Below are 15,910 nucleotides of genomic sequence, written 5' to 3'. Positions count from 1 at the left end.
AACTGGATCCCTTCCTTACACCTTATACAAAAATTAATTCAAGATGGATTAAAGACTTAAATGTTAGACCTAAAACCATTAAAATCCTACAAGAAAACCTAGGCAATACCATTCAGGACATAGGCGTGGGCAAGGACTTCATGTCTAAAACACCAAAAGCAATGGCAACAAAAGCCAAAATTGACAAATGGGATCTAATTAAACTAAAGAGCTTCTGCACAGCAAAAGAAAGTACCATCAGAGTGAACAGGCAACCTACAGAATGGGAGAAAATTTTTGCAACCTACTCATCTGACAAAGGGCTAATATCCAGAATCTACAATGAACTCAAACAAATTTCAAGAAAAAAACAAACAACCCCATCAAAAAGTAGGCAAAGGACATGAGCAGACACTTCTCAAAAGAAGACATTTATGCAGCCAAAAAGCACATGAAGAAATGCTCATCATCACTGGCCATCAGAGAAATGCAAATCAAAACCACAGTGAGATACCATCTCACACCAGTTAGAATGGCCATCATTAAAAAAGCAGGAAACAACAGGTGCTGGAGAGGATGTGGAGAAATAGGAACACTTTTACACTGTTGGTGGGACTGTAAACTAGTTCAACCATTGTGGAAGTCAGTGTGGCGATTCCTCAGGGATCTAGAACTAGAAATACCATTTGACCCAGCCATCCCATTACTGGGTATATACCCAAAGGACTATAAATCATGCTGCTATAAAGACACATGCACGCATATGTTTATTGCGGCACTATTCACAATAGCAAAGAGTTGGAACCAACCCAAATGTCCAACAACGATAGACTGGATTAAGAAAATGTGGCACATATACACCATGGAATACTATGCAGCCATAAAAAATGATGAGTTCGTGTCCTTTGTAGGGACATGGATGAAACTGGAAAACATCATTCTCAGTAAACTATCGCAAGGACAAAAAACCAAACACCACATGTTCTCACTCATAGGTGGGAATTGAACAATGAGAACTCATGGACACAGGAAGGGCAACATCACACTCCGGGGACTGTTGTGGGGTGGGAGGAGGGGGGAGGGACAGCATTAGGAGATATACCTAATGCTAAATGACAAGTTAATGGGTACAGGACATCAACATGGCACATGGATACATATGTAACAAACCTGCACATTGTGCACATGTACCCTAAAACCTAAATTATAATAAAAAAAGAAAAAAAGAAAAAAATGAAAATCATAAGAATACCTCAAATAAAAGGCTATGCATGGGCTCAACATGTCATCTCAATGAAACGGAGGTGACAGACGATGGAATCCGTGAGCTTGAGGATAGCTCAGTGGAATTTGTTCCATCTGAGAAACAGAAAAACAGTTATAGGGCAGCAGAGTCTCATGGGTCAATAACAAAAGAGCTCACATTTGTATACTTGGAGTCCAAGATAAAACGGAAAAATGTTTAAAGCAGCCAGGGAGAAATGAAACGTTGCTGACAGGAGAACACCAATTCAAATGGTAGCAGATTTCTCATCTCAAACCATGGAGACCAGAAATGAATGAAGTGCTTTTCCAAGTGCTGAAAGAAAAGAATAGTCACCTGCCAATTTTATACCCACAGAAATTATCCTTCAAGAATGAAAGGGAAATAAAGAGGTTTTCCAGACAAAAGAAAACAAGATAAATTTGTTGCATAACAAACCTACCCTTACAGAAGGGCTGGCGGAAGCATTTTTTTTGTTTTTTGTTTTTTATTTATTTTATTATTATTATTTTTGAGATGGAGTATCATTGTGTCGCCTAGGCTGGAGTGCAGTGGCACAATCTCGGCTCACTGCAACCTGTGGCTCCTGGGTTCAAGCGATTCTCCTGTCTCAGCCTCCCAAGTAGCTGGGATGACAGGCGCCCGACACCACACCTGGCTAATTTTCTGTGTTTTTAGTAGAGATGGGGTTTTGCCATGTTGGCCAGGCTCGTCTTGAACTACTGACCTCAGGTGATCCGCCCACCTCGGCCTCCCATAGTGCTGGGATTACAGGTGTGAGCCACTGTGCCCGGCCACACCTCATGAGTTTTTAAAAGCGATATTTGATGTTTGAAGCAAAAGTTACTATGCCATCTGATGGGATGCTCAATGCATGTAGAAGAAATACCTGAGACAAGGATATTTAAAAGATGGGAACTGGAAAGATACCTGAAGGAAGGGTGATCCTCCACTTTACTCCACGCGATAAGGCCTCACTTCCGGGGACTGTGATGGGTTAGGGGTACATGGTGGATCCATTGACACAGAACTCGCAGTGCTCTGCATGTCGCGTGTGCAATGGGGCCAGGGAGCTGCAGGGCTGCCCTGGAGCGGATAAGGAGTGGCCGGAGCTTCGCAGAGGAAATGGGGTAGATCATGTGGGGCTGTTGGTTACATTGAGGCCACTGTAAAGTGATTGGATGTTTTTCTAAATGTAGATATTTAGTTATTAGAATAAATGAGCAAGAAGTGACAGAATCTGACTTGATTTATTTTTTATTTTTATTTATTTTTTTTTTTTTGAGATGGAGTCTCGCTCTGTCGCCCAGGCTGGAGTGCAGTGGCGCGATCTCGGCTCACTGCAAGCTCTGCCTCCCGGATTCACGCCATTCTCCTGCCTCAGCCGATCGAGTAGCTGGGACCACAGGTGCCCGCCACCTCACCCGGCTAATTTTTTGTATTTTTAGTAGAGACGGGGTTTCACTGTGTCAGCCAGGATGGTCTCGATCTCCTGACCTCGTGATCTGCCCGCCTCCGCCTCCCAAAGTGCTGGGATTGCGGGCTTGAGCCACCGAGACCGGCCGACTTGAATTTTTAAAATATCACCCTAGCTACTGTGTTGAGATTTCAGTGTGAGGGTTAAGGGCAGGTGCAGTACGACGAATTAGAAGGTTATTTCGGGAAACCAGGCAAGGCCATTGCGAGTGGAGGGGAGAAACCAGTGGGTTCTGGGGGATGGTAGTTTCAATACAGAACCAAAGGAAATCTTGGTGGTGGAAAAGCGGGATTTTAGGATGGCTCCCGGGAGTTCGGCTTCAGTGGCCACTAATTGAGGTGAAGAAGACTGCGGGAGAACAGGTGGGGTGGAAGATCAGAAGTCTGGCTAGGGTTGAGATGCCGATTAAGCATCCAAGCAGCTGGATATGTAAATCTAGATTTAGGAAGAGAGCTACAGACTTGGGATAAAAAATTGGACGTAGTTACTATGTGGAGAGTGCTTAAAAGGATGAGATTGGATGGTCACCTAGGGAGCAGGTGTCAACTTTACTCATGGAACCATAAAAATGTAAATCTGGATGGAATATCTATAACATCAGCAAACAAGAATGAGGGGCCTCTCTATTTTTTGCTGGTGTACCCCAATTCTCCCTATAGCACCTGGCATATAGTGGGCATTTGATAATATTTACTGAATGAACAGTGACATGTGTGACCTGTCCACCATTGAGCAGATCAGCATCAGATCCAGGGCAACAGTGGAAATCTTCTCATTTCTAATTCAATGGTCGTTTATTGTCCCTAACTCTCCTGCCAAATTTAATTCTCATTATCTTACTTGTGTTCAACACTAAATTCTGATGACTTTATTGGTTGTTAGTTTTCATAAGTTATTCTTAAACTTATGATGCCTTTAAAACTAAAATTGACTGCATTTTTCTCCTATTTTAGGAAAAAATGAAGACAGGCTAATTTTGTGATAAATCAAATTTGAAAGAGAGTAAGATTTTTTTAATTTAATAAAAATGCTTTTTACCCATTTTATAGAATTATAACACTATTCAACCCTTTTAAAACCTGGTTGCTATAGATTTTCTCCACATCACAAGGAATTCAATACTATATTAGATATTAAAAGCCTAAAAACATAAAGATTGATGATGGTTTGTGTCAGACAAGTTTTAAAATAATAAGGAAAATAGATATAGGGAATGTATTGATAATAGAATGTACATTTTCTTAAATATAGGCTAAATTAGATTGAGGATTGTATTAATTCCAAATGAATCATTTTATTAGCACTAGCTTAGAGGAATAATTTCTTCCATACACAGAAAATTACTGTGTATACTCAATATTACTAAGATATAAAAGCCATTAGGTTTTTGTTTGTTATGCTTTTTCTGACTTTTCTCCATATAAGTGAGAAGCAATTATCACTTGAATCAACAATATATATTAATTTTGAAAAACAGAAATAAATATAAAAAAGGTTATAATTTTTATGACCATAGGCGCTAAGAAACCTAACCCTGTGTTTTCCACAGAAACCACAGTCCAGTGTTTACTCTGTTCCCGGCAACTTCATAGAACACAGCTACCATGAATAATGAGAATCGACACCACCTCTTTTTAAGCGCTTTAACTTTGACATTTCAATTTGGTTTAAAATTTTAATCCCTCCGTGTGTGTTTGTGTATGTGTCTCTCTGCGTGTGTGTGTGCATGTGTGTGTGTTTGTGATGAAAGAAATACATACACTAATTCTCCGAAACTCCTATGGGTGATTTAATCAACACGTATTTCTGAAGTTCTTACTTTCATCAGCATTTTCTTAAGTTCTTTGGAGAACATGGACATTTAAAGTATTCATTACCCTGGCTCCAAAATGTGCAATTTAATGCAGCATACATTGCAAACAAATTTATAAGGAATATCATATTGTGACAAATAAGGGCTACAGGAGCTTACTGGCCTGTCCCTACTCTAAAGATTAAAGTGGTCAAATGAAGGGGCCGCTTGGAGGATGCAGAGGCTGAAAATGGTAAGCATTAGGGCAGGTCAGAGAAAGGGCTGTTTATTTCAGGAAGAATACATGATATTAAGCATACCATATGCATTATGGAAAGTAAATAAAGAGTAGATTTATACTATATGAAATATTTTAGAGTAACAGGATGCAATTTACAGCTAATGGGAAAAGACTGCTAAGTTATTGCTGTGTCATAACTATTTTATTGTGATTTAAAAGCTTTGTATAAAACAATATCCGGTATCTTCAGAACTAATATTTGATTTGAAGTACCTTTCTATTAAAACTTCCCTGACCATCTAATTGTATTAAAAATAACATACTGGGAATAGGATGTGTCCTCAAATTAAATTGCTTTTCAATGGTGTTAAGGTAAAATAATGCCGGTGTGTTTATTGTTTTTATTAATATGACATATTGTGTGATACCTGGGCCCAACAGCTGTTTCAATTGTGGGTGATATTTATGTAAGAGCAAACTTTAAAAAGATGACAACTCTGCAGATTCTGCAGCGGTAAGCCCTTCTTGACTCTTTTCTGCAGGTTGTGGATGAGAGAGCTGCCCCATGGCTGGGCTGTTTTTACGTATACTGGCTGCTTACAGGCTATCACACTGCTGAATCACGTGTACTTGAAGACCAGCAGAGGGGTGGTGGATGTGCCGCTGCCCACACTGTGTAATGATGGTGGCAGAGCGGGCCCAACAGCACCCTTGGAGTCTACACAGGAAGATAAAGTCATGCATAGGTAATGTCCTCTGACTGGTTCTGAAATATATAAAGGCTGACATTTTTCAGGGACAGAGCAAATTATCCTATACCTCTTTATCCTCTAGAATTTAATTTCAAGTTGCCTAAGTCTGCGTAGCTTTCCCGTCTCAAGTGCAAATGGCCCTCAAGTCTCCTGGCATCCACTGAAGCTGTTTGGGGTTTTTGTTTTTTACCCAATTTTAATATTTTTTTCTGTGATCCATGCAGAGCTCTAGCATCCTGACTTCTTTAACTAAATTAATACCTTTAATCTGGTTGTAGTAAAGTCTTGCTGTAACCTGAGATCCCTTTTCTGTCCCTGGTGACAATGCATCAGGCGTCTTTGGTTTTTTGTGGATTGATTTTATTGTTTAGCTCTCTCAGAGGATGTTCTTATTTCCAAGTAGCTGGAAATTACCAAATATCAATCATAATATCCAGAAGTACAAATTAATAACTTGGGATAGTAATAAATAGTACAATTTGTACTTACAGTTTATGCTATTTTTCTAAATTACATGTTGATTCTTTTTAGTGGCAAGCAGCCCATCAGTATTGGCTATTGATAATAATTGAAACAATATGCCATGCAATCCCCTCTAACTCTGCAGATGTAATGAAGCATACATTTGCCAGATGGAAGTTACAGTATAATGTATCCTGACTTGCTTTTGCAGGGTTGCTAAGTACAGTTTTTTTTTTTCCCCAGCATTTTCACTGGTATCGTTGTGTATAGACTCAGTCAGTAGGGTACCTAGTAGTCTGAGCTTGAAAACTTGAGAATTAATTTCAACACACCTTTGACTATTCCCTAATGTTCTCCACTTAAATGTGTCACAGTGAAGCCAAGGGTAACCAGTGTTTTGTGATAAAGAGCTGTCCTTTCCTGTACCCACCTGCAAACTTGAGTATACATGTTGGGTGTTGAGTGCTAAAGAGAGAGAAATGATTTACCCCTCTTTAGAGATACCCCATATTGATGAGAGTGATGTGCTTGGGCATGGCTTGGAGAACCAGTGGGGTGTTTGGAATGATGGCTTTTGTCCATTTCAACACTGGAACCCTGATCTTATATTATAATAAGAAAGATAGACACATGGCAGAATCAAGTATAAATTGCTTATCGTAACGTTTGTAGTTCTTTGAGATATAAAAAAGCCTCCCAATTTTCCCGTAGAACTGATGTTTATTGTTTCTTTTAAATAAACATAAAAATTGACCTTCCCAGTCTCAAAACTTAAACATGTTGCATTTATATTATCTGAGTTCCTTTCTCAGAAAATAAAGGATCAGGCCTCCCAGACAGCATCAAAGAGCGAAACTTACCAGATCATGGCATCTGGACCATGAGACACCAGACTCATCACCTGTGGTGATTACCTAAATCTGCTTCCTGTTGACCAGCTCTTCTTCTTTACCCCTCCCTTATTCCTGCTTTCCCACACTTGGTTACATTTCTTCCTCACTACATACACCCATCATTTCAGTTGCTTAGGCAGGTGGATTTAAGAATAATCTGCCATCTGCTCGCCTACAGCACCCAATTAAAGCTGTCTTCCATGGCAGTACTTGTTATATCAATGACTGGCTTTCAGTGCAGTAAGCAACAGGACCTAGACCGAACCCTTGACATTCGGGTAACAAAACCAATTTTCAGAGGACATAGGCTTACTCTGCTACATTTCCTGTCTTCCTCGAATATGGCATCAAGTTTGAAAGTGGCCCTACAACTTTAATGAGTTGACTTCTATGACATTTAAATAAATATGCATTAAACCAAATTGCCCCCAGGATTCTCCATAAAAATCTCATAATTATAGAGCCTGTGGTGTCTGAGTTCACTTCATTATTTTCCAGGAAAATTTTGAACTAGAAAAAAGAAATTAAAATGCTCCAAAAGTCATAGCATAAGAACACGTCCTAATTCTCTGTAGATTACGTGTTTAATGGGAGAAAATGCTCTTTGCTGGGGTGAAGATGCTTCCTAGGGCAATCAGAAATCTGCCAAAAGTTTTGTAGGGGATTTTTTTTTTTTTTTGCTTTTGAGTTTTTCTCTTATGGAGCAGGATAAATGGATCAGCCTGTTAACAGACTAGGCAGATGCCCAGCATATCTGAACTACATCATTTCTTTAGACTTAGTAGGGTTTTGACTTGAACACTAGTAGGCTCCCATACGTCTTCCTGAAATCTAGACCTTAGGTGCCCTCTGTGGGGACTGCTGTGTATACCTGGACTGAATACACTTACCTAGTCAGCTGAATATAAACTCTCAGTCTTGGATCACCTACCCACTCCCTTCCAGAGTACAGAGTCAAGCTCACTGCAAGGGAGCAGGTTGCCCAGGGAGCCCAGTGCCCCTTGAAAAATGAACAGTGAAGAGATGGCTCTACATATGCAGACTCTTGCTAGTAACTAGCAAGAGAAATCATTTGCAGTGGCATGTCTTTGGAATGATCATTTGCCAACTGCAAGAGAGAAGTATTTTCACCCTATAGTATAATTTACCCCAAGACACAGCTCCGTCCTTTCTTATGAAGGGTGCGTATGTGTGCGTTGAGTGTGTATATCTGAAGTTTACTCATTAATTAAGAAATACTGCAGGTTCTCTAAAGCTTGTATATCTTGGGCTATTACAAATTCTACTTGATTGGGAAAAGAATATTTTTAGGAACTCACTCAAAAATGGACACATGCTTTGAAATAGAAATTTAAGTGGTTTCTCCAAGTAACAACAATCATGTGTTCCTTTCTTCCCACCTCTAGAGAAATACACAACAGGGAAACAATGTAGAGATACATGAGAGTCAATTGGTTATCGCTAAGTTGTATGAAGACCCTACAGAAGCTGCATCCATGTGGCTGCAAAGGACATGATTTCATTTTTTATGACAGTGTAGTATTCCATGGAGTGTATGTACCACATTTTCTTTATCCAGTCCTCCATGGATGGACATCTGGGTTGAGTCCATGTCTTTACTATTGTGAACAGTGCTGCAATGAACATACAGGTACATGTGTCTTCCTGGTAGAACAATTTATATTACTTTGGGTATACACCCAATGTGTATACCCAATGGGTATATCCCATTGGATCTGTGATCCAATGGGACTGCTGGGCCGAATGGTAGTTCTGTTTTAAGTTCTTTGAGAAATCTCCAAACTGCTTTCCACAACAGCTGAACTAACTTACATTCCCATCAACAGTGTATAAGCATTCCCTTTCTCTGCAGCCTCACCAATATCTGTTGTTTTTTGACTTTCTAATAATAGCCATTCTAACTGATGTGAGAACTGATGTGAGATGTTAACACAGGAACAGAAAACCAAATACCATGTATTGTCACTTATAAGTGGGTGTGTAGAAACACTGAGTATGCGTGGACACAAAGATGGAACCAATAGACACAGAAGCCTACTTGAGGAGGTAGGGTGGGAGTAGGGTAAAGGTCCAAAAACTACCTGTTGGCTACTATGCTCACTACCTGCATGACAAAATCATTTGTACACCAAACCCTAGTGACACATAATTTATACGTGAACAAACCTGTGCACGTACCCCCAAACCTAAAATGAAAGTTGTAAAAAAAAATAAACACATGTGATGTGGGAGCAGAAAGCAAAAACAAAATCAGTTGGCTTAACTGACATGTAGAGAACATTCCACCCCAAAACAGCAAAATACACAGGCTTCCCAAGTAAATATGGTTCATTTAATAAGAATAATTATATCCTAATATATTAAAAACCTTAATAAGCTCAAACCATACGGAGTATATTCTTGAATTGCATTGAAATTAACTACAAATAACAAAAATGCTATGATTGTCTCTGAAGATTTGGAAATTAAAGTAATTCTAAATACTTATGGAGAAAACTGGGAATATTCAGAAAAATCAAAACGTATTTTGTACTAAGACAAAATGAATATGTAACATATCAAAATTATGAGGTAGCTAAAGCAGGACTTTGAGGAAAAATTATAGCATTAAAAAAAGACCCTGCAGAAGGATAATGAGAGACTTAGGGCTGTTGAGTCGTTAATGGGTAAGGCTGGAAGCCAGAGGGCCTCTGTGCTAGTTTACAAAGAGGCTCATATCTTCTACAGTGGAAGGGAATGGCATAGCTCAGACAATTAGGAAGACCTAATTTTTAGAGCTGCAGAGCTCCAGGGACATATGAATGTATGGCTGAGGTCACTGCTCAGGTGAGAAAAGGACTGAGACCAGAGACCATGGTACAAAGATGTATGTCTGGACAGACATGTCTCCTTTCCTGCCAGGCTAATACCAAGAAGGAAATGCTAATATAACCCAGTTGGGAACATGCTGGCCCTGGTCAGGGAGGAAGGACTCTATACACCCAAAGAGTTGAATGAATTAGCTGTTTTGTATGAGCAGGAACCAGAGGAACACTCCTGGAATTAGATTTTGAGAGCTTTAAATCAAGGCCAGAATGCAAGACTGCATAAACAAAAATATAACAACTTCAGAGCACTTTCTCAGTATAAAGGGTTAATACCCTAGCGATGACTGTAGGAAATGGTGCAGACATGTTCCTAGAGCAGCCCTTAGAAACTTGAAAAAAGTAATGCCCAATACTCAGCACAATGGAAATGCCCAAATTGCCCTGTCAGAAGCCAGAGGATATGCTGAAGGAAGCAGAGATTGGATGTTATGTCAGACCAAAAGACCCAAGAGAAGGTCATAGTCCAAGAGAAGGAGCAGAAAACTCACTCTTCACCAAGACCACAAAGAATGTGCTGAGAGAGGTGGCTCTCCTGGTGGCTGGAGAGGCAGTCAAAGGAGTCCACTCAACAACATCATGAGGATGATGGAGCTCCATGCTAGGAGAAACCAGGTTCTGGGGCTTCACCACTAGATGCCAGGAGGTTAGAGGTGCGACCAAGGGGGCGTGACCCACAGGGACTTGAGGAGATGGTGAATAGAGTGTCTGTAGTGGGTAAATGAATAGGCAGCCAAGAAGAATTCTACTTAACATCTATAACTAGGAAAAAAAGTTAGAACGGAGTATCAGAAAGTCAAGCATAGTCACTCTGTTAACAAGTCCCAGTTCCTGCTCAGTTCCCAGACCTCAGCCAAATTTTCGAATTTAGAATCCACTGGCATTATTCCTAGGAAGAAAGACCCTACCATACCATGGCATATGCTGTGAAAATGCCCTCAATCTTCCTCAAAGGGACCTGTAGCCATTTACTTAGGCTTCTTTATACTGAGGAAAAAAGAATAACAAGCCATTTCAAAGACTACTGAATAAAGGGCCCAAATTGATATTGATTGACCCGAATAAAAATCCGAAGATCCATCATAGCCCAGCTTTGGGGCACAGAGGGCTATGAGAGTTAGGCCAAATTGGAAATCGTGGCTAAAGTTAGTGGTTTGCTAGGTCCATGAATCTACTCAAAGGTCATTTCTACAATCTCCAAGTACATAACTGGAACTGACATCCTTAGTAATTGTAGTAACCCCCTTGTTGGGTTTCTGCAAAGTGAGATAAAAACTGTCATCATGGAGAAAGGAAAAGTGGAAACCTCTGAAATTCCTTCTCACCCCTCTGCCAAAATAGTAAATAAAAAACAATATCGTATCCTGGGAGAGACAGCAAAGACTTGTGCCACCATTAAAGATCCAATATAAGAATACAGGAAGGGTGATCCCTGTTATGTCTCCATTTAACTCATCAGTTTGGCTCCTGCAAAAACTGGATGTATCCTGGAAAAAGACTATTGATGAGCACAGATGAATAAATAATAGCTGTGTTTGCAGACAGATGTGGTATATTTGCTGGAGCAGATAAATATGGCCTCATGTCTATTGCAGGCAACCATTGATTTGATAAATGTGTTTTTCCCATTCTAATTAGCAAAGATGATTAGAAATAATTCATATTCACTTGGAAGGGGCAAAAATATTCACTTACCTTTTGCCTCAGGGTCAGATTAATTCTCTCACCCTCCTGTATTGTGGTCTCTCCAGCCTTCCCCAGATCCTACTTTAATTTTCCCTAATAAGTCCTTTGCTGTCTTCTTTTCGGAATATCTTCACCAACACAGTGAGAATCTCAGAAGCTATAGAATGTCTGACACATACAAAAAGACAGAAAGAAAAGAGAGAAAGAAAAGAAAAGAAAGAAAGAAAGAGAGAGAAAGAAAAAGAAAGAAGAAAGAAAGAAAGAAGAAAGAAAGAAAAAGAAAGAAGGAAAGAAAGAAAAAAAGAAAAAAGGAAAGAAAGAAAGAGAAAGAAAGAAAAAGAAAGAAAGAAAGAAAGAAAGAGAGAAAGAAAGAAAAGAAAGAAGGAAAAAGAAAGAAAGATCTGAATTCAGGACTAGATCTAAAATAATAAAAATCAAAAATGAATATCTGACCCTACGAACTTAATTTTTGCCTATCAAGGTATTTTTACGTTAGCCTGTTTTCTTTAAAATAAATTGAATAAGTCAAAAGTCAGCATGACCTAGTGAAGACTGTCAACCATGGCTGCATGTTAAAATAACCTAGAGAGCTTTAGAAAAAAAACAAAAAACAGCAAGGCCCTTAACCTGCTCCCAGAATTACTGATTTCATGGTCTGGATGAGCTTAGCCATTAGAATTTTGACAAGTAAATGAGTCTCCATTTTCTCCTGGCAGAGAGAAATAATATTTTTTATCCTGGATGATCATTATAATGATCTAAGCAACTAGAATACTCTTGCCCATGGCTTGCTTGCTCATTTCTGCCAAAAATTTTATAAAATATTTGCTTCTCAAAGGTGCCCTGCCTGTCACCATAACAAAGGTTGTGAGCTCCCCCATGACCGTCCTGCCTTGTCCCTGCTGGATTCTTCACCAGGGCACTTACACCTTAAAATACCCCATAGAATTAGTATGTTCACTTTGCTCATGGTTCGTCTTCCTCTCCTGGCATGTAGGCTCCACAAAATAGGGACTTTTGAAATTTTGTTCCATGCTGCAATATCTAGGTCAGAAGTTGGCAAACCACAGGTCATGGGCTAAATATGCTCCAGTGCCTGTTTTTGCAAACAAAGTTGTATTGGAATGCAATCACCCATTGTGTATGTATTGTCTATAACTTTGTACTGCCCTCAGTTGCAACAGAGACTGCCTTGTGGTCTGCAAAATCGAAAATATTTATTATCTGGCCCTGTACAGAAAAAAGTTTGCCAATCTTTGGTATAGGAAAGTATCTGGCATGTAGTATATGCTTAATAATATTCTTTCATTTATTCAACAGGGTGTCTAGCACAAAATTAGCACACAAAAATGGTCAATTTTATGTTTGGTTTGATTACAAGTGAGTGTGGCCAGATCAGAGAATCAAATCCCTAGAAATTCATAGAGTAAAATGTTCATCCAAATGAATTAAAGTAATTGGAGTAGACAGTTTCTTTACCTTCATATCTTTTTTTTGTTTGTTTTGCAGAGGGAAAGGGAAATGATTAGTAAAAGGGAGGTTTCACTTCCTAATCCTTTTGTTGCTCACTTAATTTTTGTGCTTGTTTGCAAGTTTCAATTAATATCAATCAAAATAATTCTCCCTACTTCGTAAATGGCGTTCAATTGTTACCACGCAAAAGGTGAACAGTCTGAAATACTGTAACCTAGGACAGGGGTTCAGGCCTCTGGCTGCCCCCTATGCTTCGGGGTCTGCATGATCATCTTCTGGCAATCTAGAAGGGATGCAGTTTGGAAGCTGTGCTTACCATCATTACCCTGACATTGATTTTTAAAATGTCCATTAGTGTATTCATAAGGGAGCATATGCTTTTTTTGCTAGAAGCAAAACTGAGAACTTTATTAACAGAACCCTGACTTTTCCTTTCTTCTTCCACCTTAAAGGTTGATCTTTTATGAGATATGGACTTCTTTGCAGTCTGACAAACTTTGTAGACACTTCTCAAAATAAAGTTTATAAATGCTAAAGGAAGAAGAAGGAGAAAGCCATGAGATGACAAAGGCAATAAATTATTTTGAAATTGTAGTACTAGAAATTGAAGTTTTTAAGTAAAACTTTAAAAGCAACAAATATTTGATACAATAACTTATGTGATTCTGTATTTAATGTGGTGGATATAATAACAATTATAATTTCAAAGTCATGCTGAGAGTAAACATTTCAAGATATTTTCAGCTACTGTGAATGTGATGTTAAAATATTGAAAGTAATAATTTCTGCTGGTGATACAGTCACAGGTATTGCTAATGCAACTGTGGTTGCTGCCTGGATGCATAATTGAAGTAGATGCTAAATTTCAGTTAGCAGAAAAGGAAATCAGATGGATTTTTCCCTTGTATTCTTTCTAACCTTTTTCTGCTTTAAGCATTAAATTTAAATGTGCAGTCTCTAGCCTATTTCTTCCTCAGAAAGTATACTCCACCTTTTGCCAATTTAACATTCTGACAAATTTGAGTCCATACATTTTTATTACTCCAAAAGAGGTAACTTTTAAACTGTACCTTTATCAGGAGTTGGAGATCAGCCTGGCCAACATGGTGAAACCCCATCTCTACTAAAAATACAAAAAATTAGCAGGGCGTGGTGGCGCGTGCCTATAATCCCAGCTACCTAGGAGACTGAGGCAGCAGAATTGCTTGAACTGAGGAGGCAGAGGTTACGGTGAGCAGAGATCACACCATTACACTCCAGCCTGGGCAACAGAGCAAGACTCCATCTCAAAAATAAATAAATAAATAAATAAATAAATAAATAAACAAACAAACAAACAAACAAACTGTACCTTTAGATTCCCAGTGAGATCTTATTTTCCTTCTAACGAAATTGCTGACAGTGGCCCCTAATGTCATATACTGAAGTACTAGCTCCTGAAATCTTAGCACAGGTGTGCTAGGAATTCTACTTGTGTTTATAATTAGTCTGATATACATTAGTCAATTTGGCACCGCTAGTGCACAGTCTGAAAGCTGGTGAGAGAGATGTAGAGTTGCAAAATTTTCAATTTATCTATTAGGCAGCAGGAGGCTACAGTTGGCCCTATGCAAAATAATTCATGTAGCATTATGGGAATTTGTCTTTTGCACTGCCTGGCTATCTTGCTTTTATGTGCATTTATTACTAAGAAGTTGTACTCACGGAGTATTGTATTATTATTGTTGATAAAATAATAACGATATTTTGCAATCACCATGCATCTTTCTTTGTTCCCTGACAGTTTGCACAGGAAAATTAAAGAAACAAATTGCCATTTAGTACTTTTCCACCTCTGCAGTAAAAAATCAGCAGGAAAGCACAAGCTCAGAATTATCAATGAGCAGATGCTAACAGGTTATGAAGCTATGCAAATCACAGTACACTTGAATAAATGAGCTGAAGTTGCTGCCTTGCCAACTTAGACATAGCTGGTGGAACTCAGTAATGGATGTTAGGGAAAATTTTGAAAATAGAAAGAAATGTCTGTAACATATTTTTTCTCTAAACCGAGCCTTTTCTGGGAGGGAAGAAGTACTGATAAATTTACAAACTCTGTTTTGCTCACCCAGTGACATCGTCCTCCCCTTACATTCTTGCTGCAAGATACCCATTTTCCTTTCTCCCATGAAATGAGATTTTAGGCGCATAAACTTATGCTGATCAAGGAGATGTGAGGTAAGTTGGGGCTAAGAGTTTCCCAACTGATGTCAGTCATTAAACTCAAAACAAAGAAAAAATACTGATAGCAATTTTATATCATGTAAAATAGATGTCCCCTAAGGTTCCATCTACATCTAACATTTTATGATTCTAATATAATCTTACAAAATAATAATAATAAATGGAAAACTGGAGAGTAATGTTTATTTGATTAGAGTAGTAAGAAAACACTGAAAATTACTATATACCAGGATTTCAGATAGGTATTGAGAAATAAGAATAAAAAAGATATCTCGCCCCCAAGGGCTTGAAAGTGAAATAAAAGAGACAAACAATAATCTGTTCATTAAAAAACTGTGCGATGAATGCTTTGAGAGAGATAAGTGCAGGTTGCTAAAGCAGCAAAGAAGTTTAAAGAAGGCTTCCTAGGGGGTGTGGTACTTGAAGTAAGATGAGATATAACGAACTGGAAGGCTCTGTCTAAATGAAAAGAGGTATGGAGGCTTCCTATTTAGAGAAAACAGTAGGAAGTTGGAAGAGATGAGCACGTTAAAGAAATGACGACAATTTAATATGGCCACAGGAGTCCACAAATTGTACAGGTGAACATATGTCCCCCATATATTCACCTGTACAATTTAAAGCAGAAACATATGTATAGTCCAGTGGCGATCTGGGGCCAAGATGTTCTGTGAGTAATAAAGACTGTTGTCTTATCTGGAGACCTCATATTTCCTGTAAGAATCCATCTGTCTGTCTATCTAATCATTGTTTCTGTCTATCTTTCTATTTTATCTATACTTC

At 38.8% G+C, this 15,910-nt stretch overlaps 1 protein-coding gene across 1 annotated transcript in view; it reads right to left on the bottom strand.

The window, feature by feature from the left end:
• ACTR3B (actin related protein 3B) overlaps positions 1–15,910 on the bottom strand; it is a 1,022,089-nt gene that overhangs the window by 8,636 nt on the left and 997,543 nt on the right. Inside the window, exon 6 of the mRNA XM_032762298.2 lies at positions 1,232–1,338. Coding sequence (XP_032618189.1) covers positions 1,270–1,338 — 69 coding nt within the window. The 3' untranslated portion in view covers positions 1,232–1,269. The remainder of the gene's footprint in view (positions 1–1,231; positions 1,339–15,910) is intronic.

The sequence above is a fragment of the Hylobates moloch genome, unplaced genomic scaffold (genome assembly GCF_009828535.3).
Source record: "Hylobates moloch isolate HMO894 unplaced genomic scaffold, HMol_V3 SCAFFOLD_1, whole genome shotgun sequence".
Lineage (NCBI taxonomy): Eukaryota > Metazoa > Chordata > Mammalia > Primates > Hylobatidae > Hylobates > Hylobates moloch.
The sequence above is the reverse complement of the archived record's forward strand: the minus strand, read 5'-3'. Positions and strand labels throughout refer to the sequence as shown.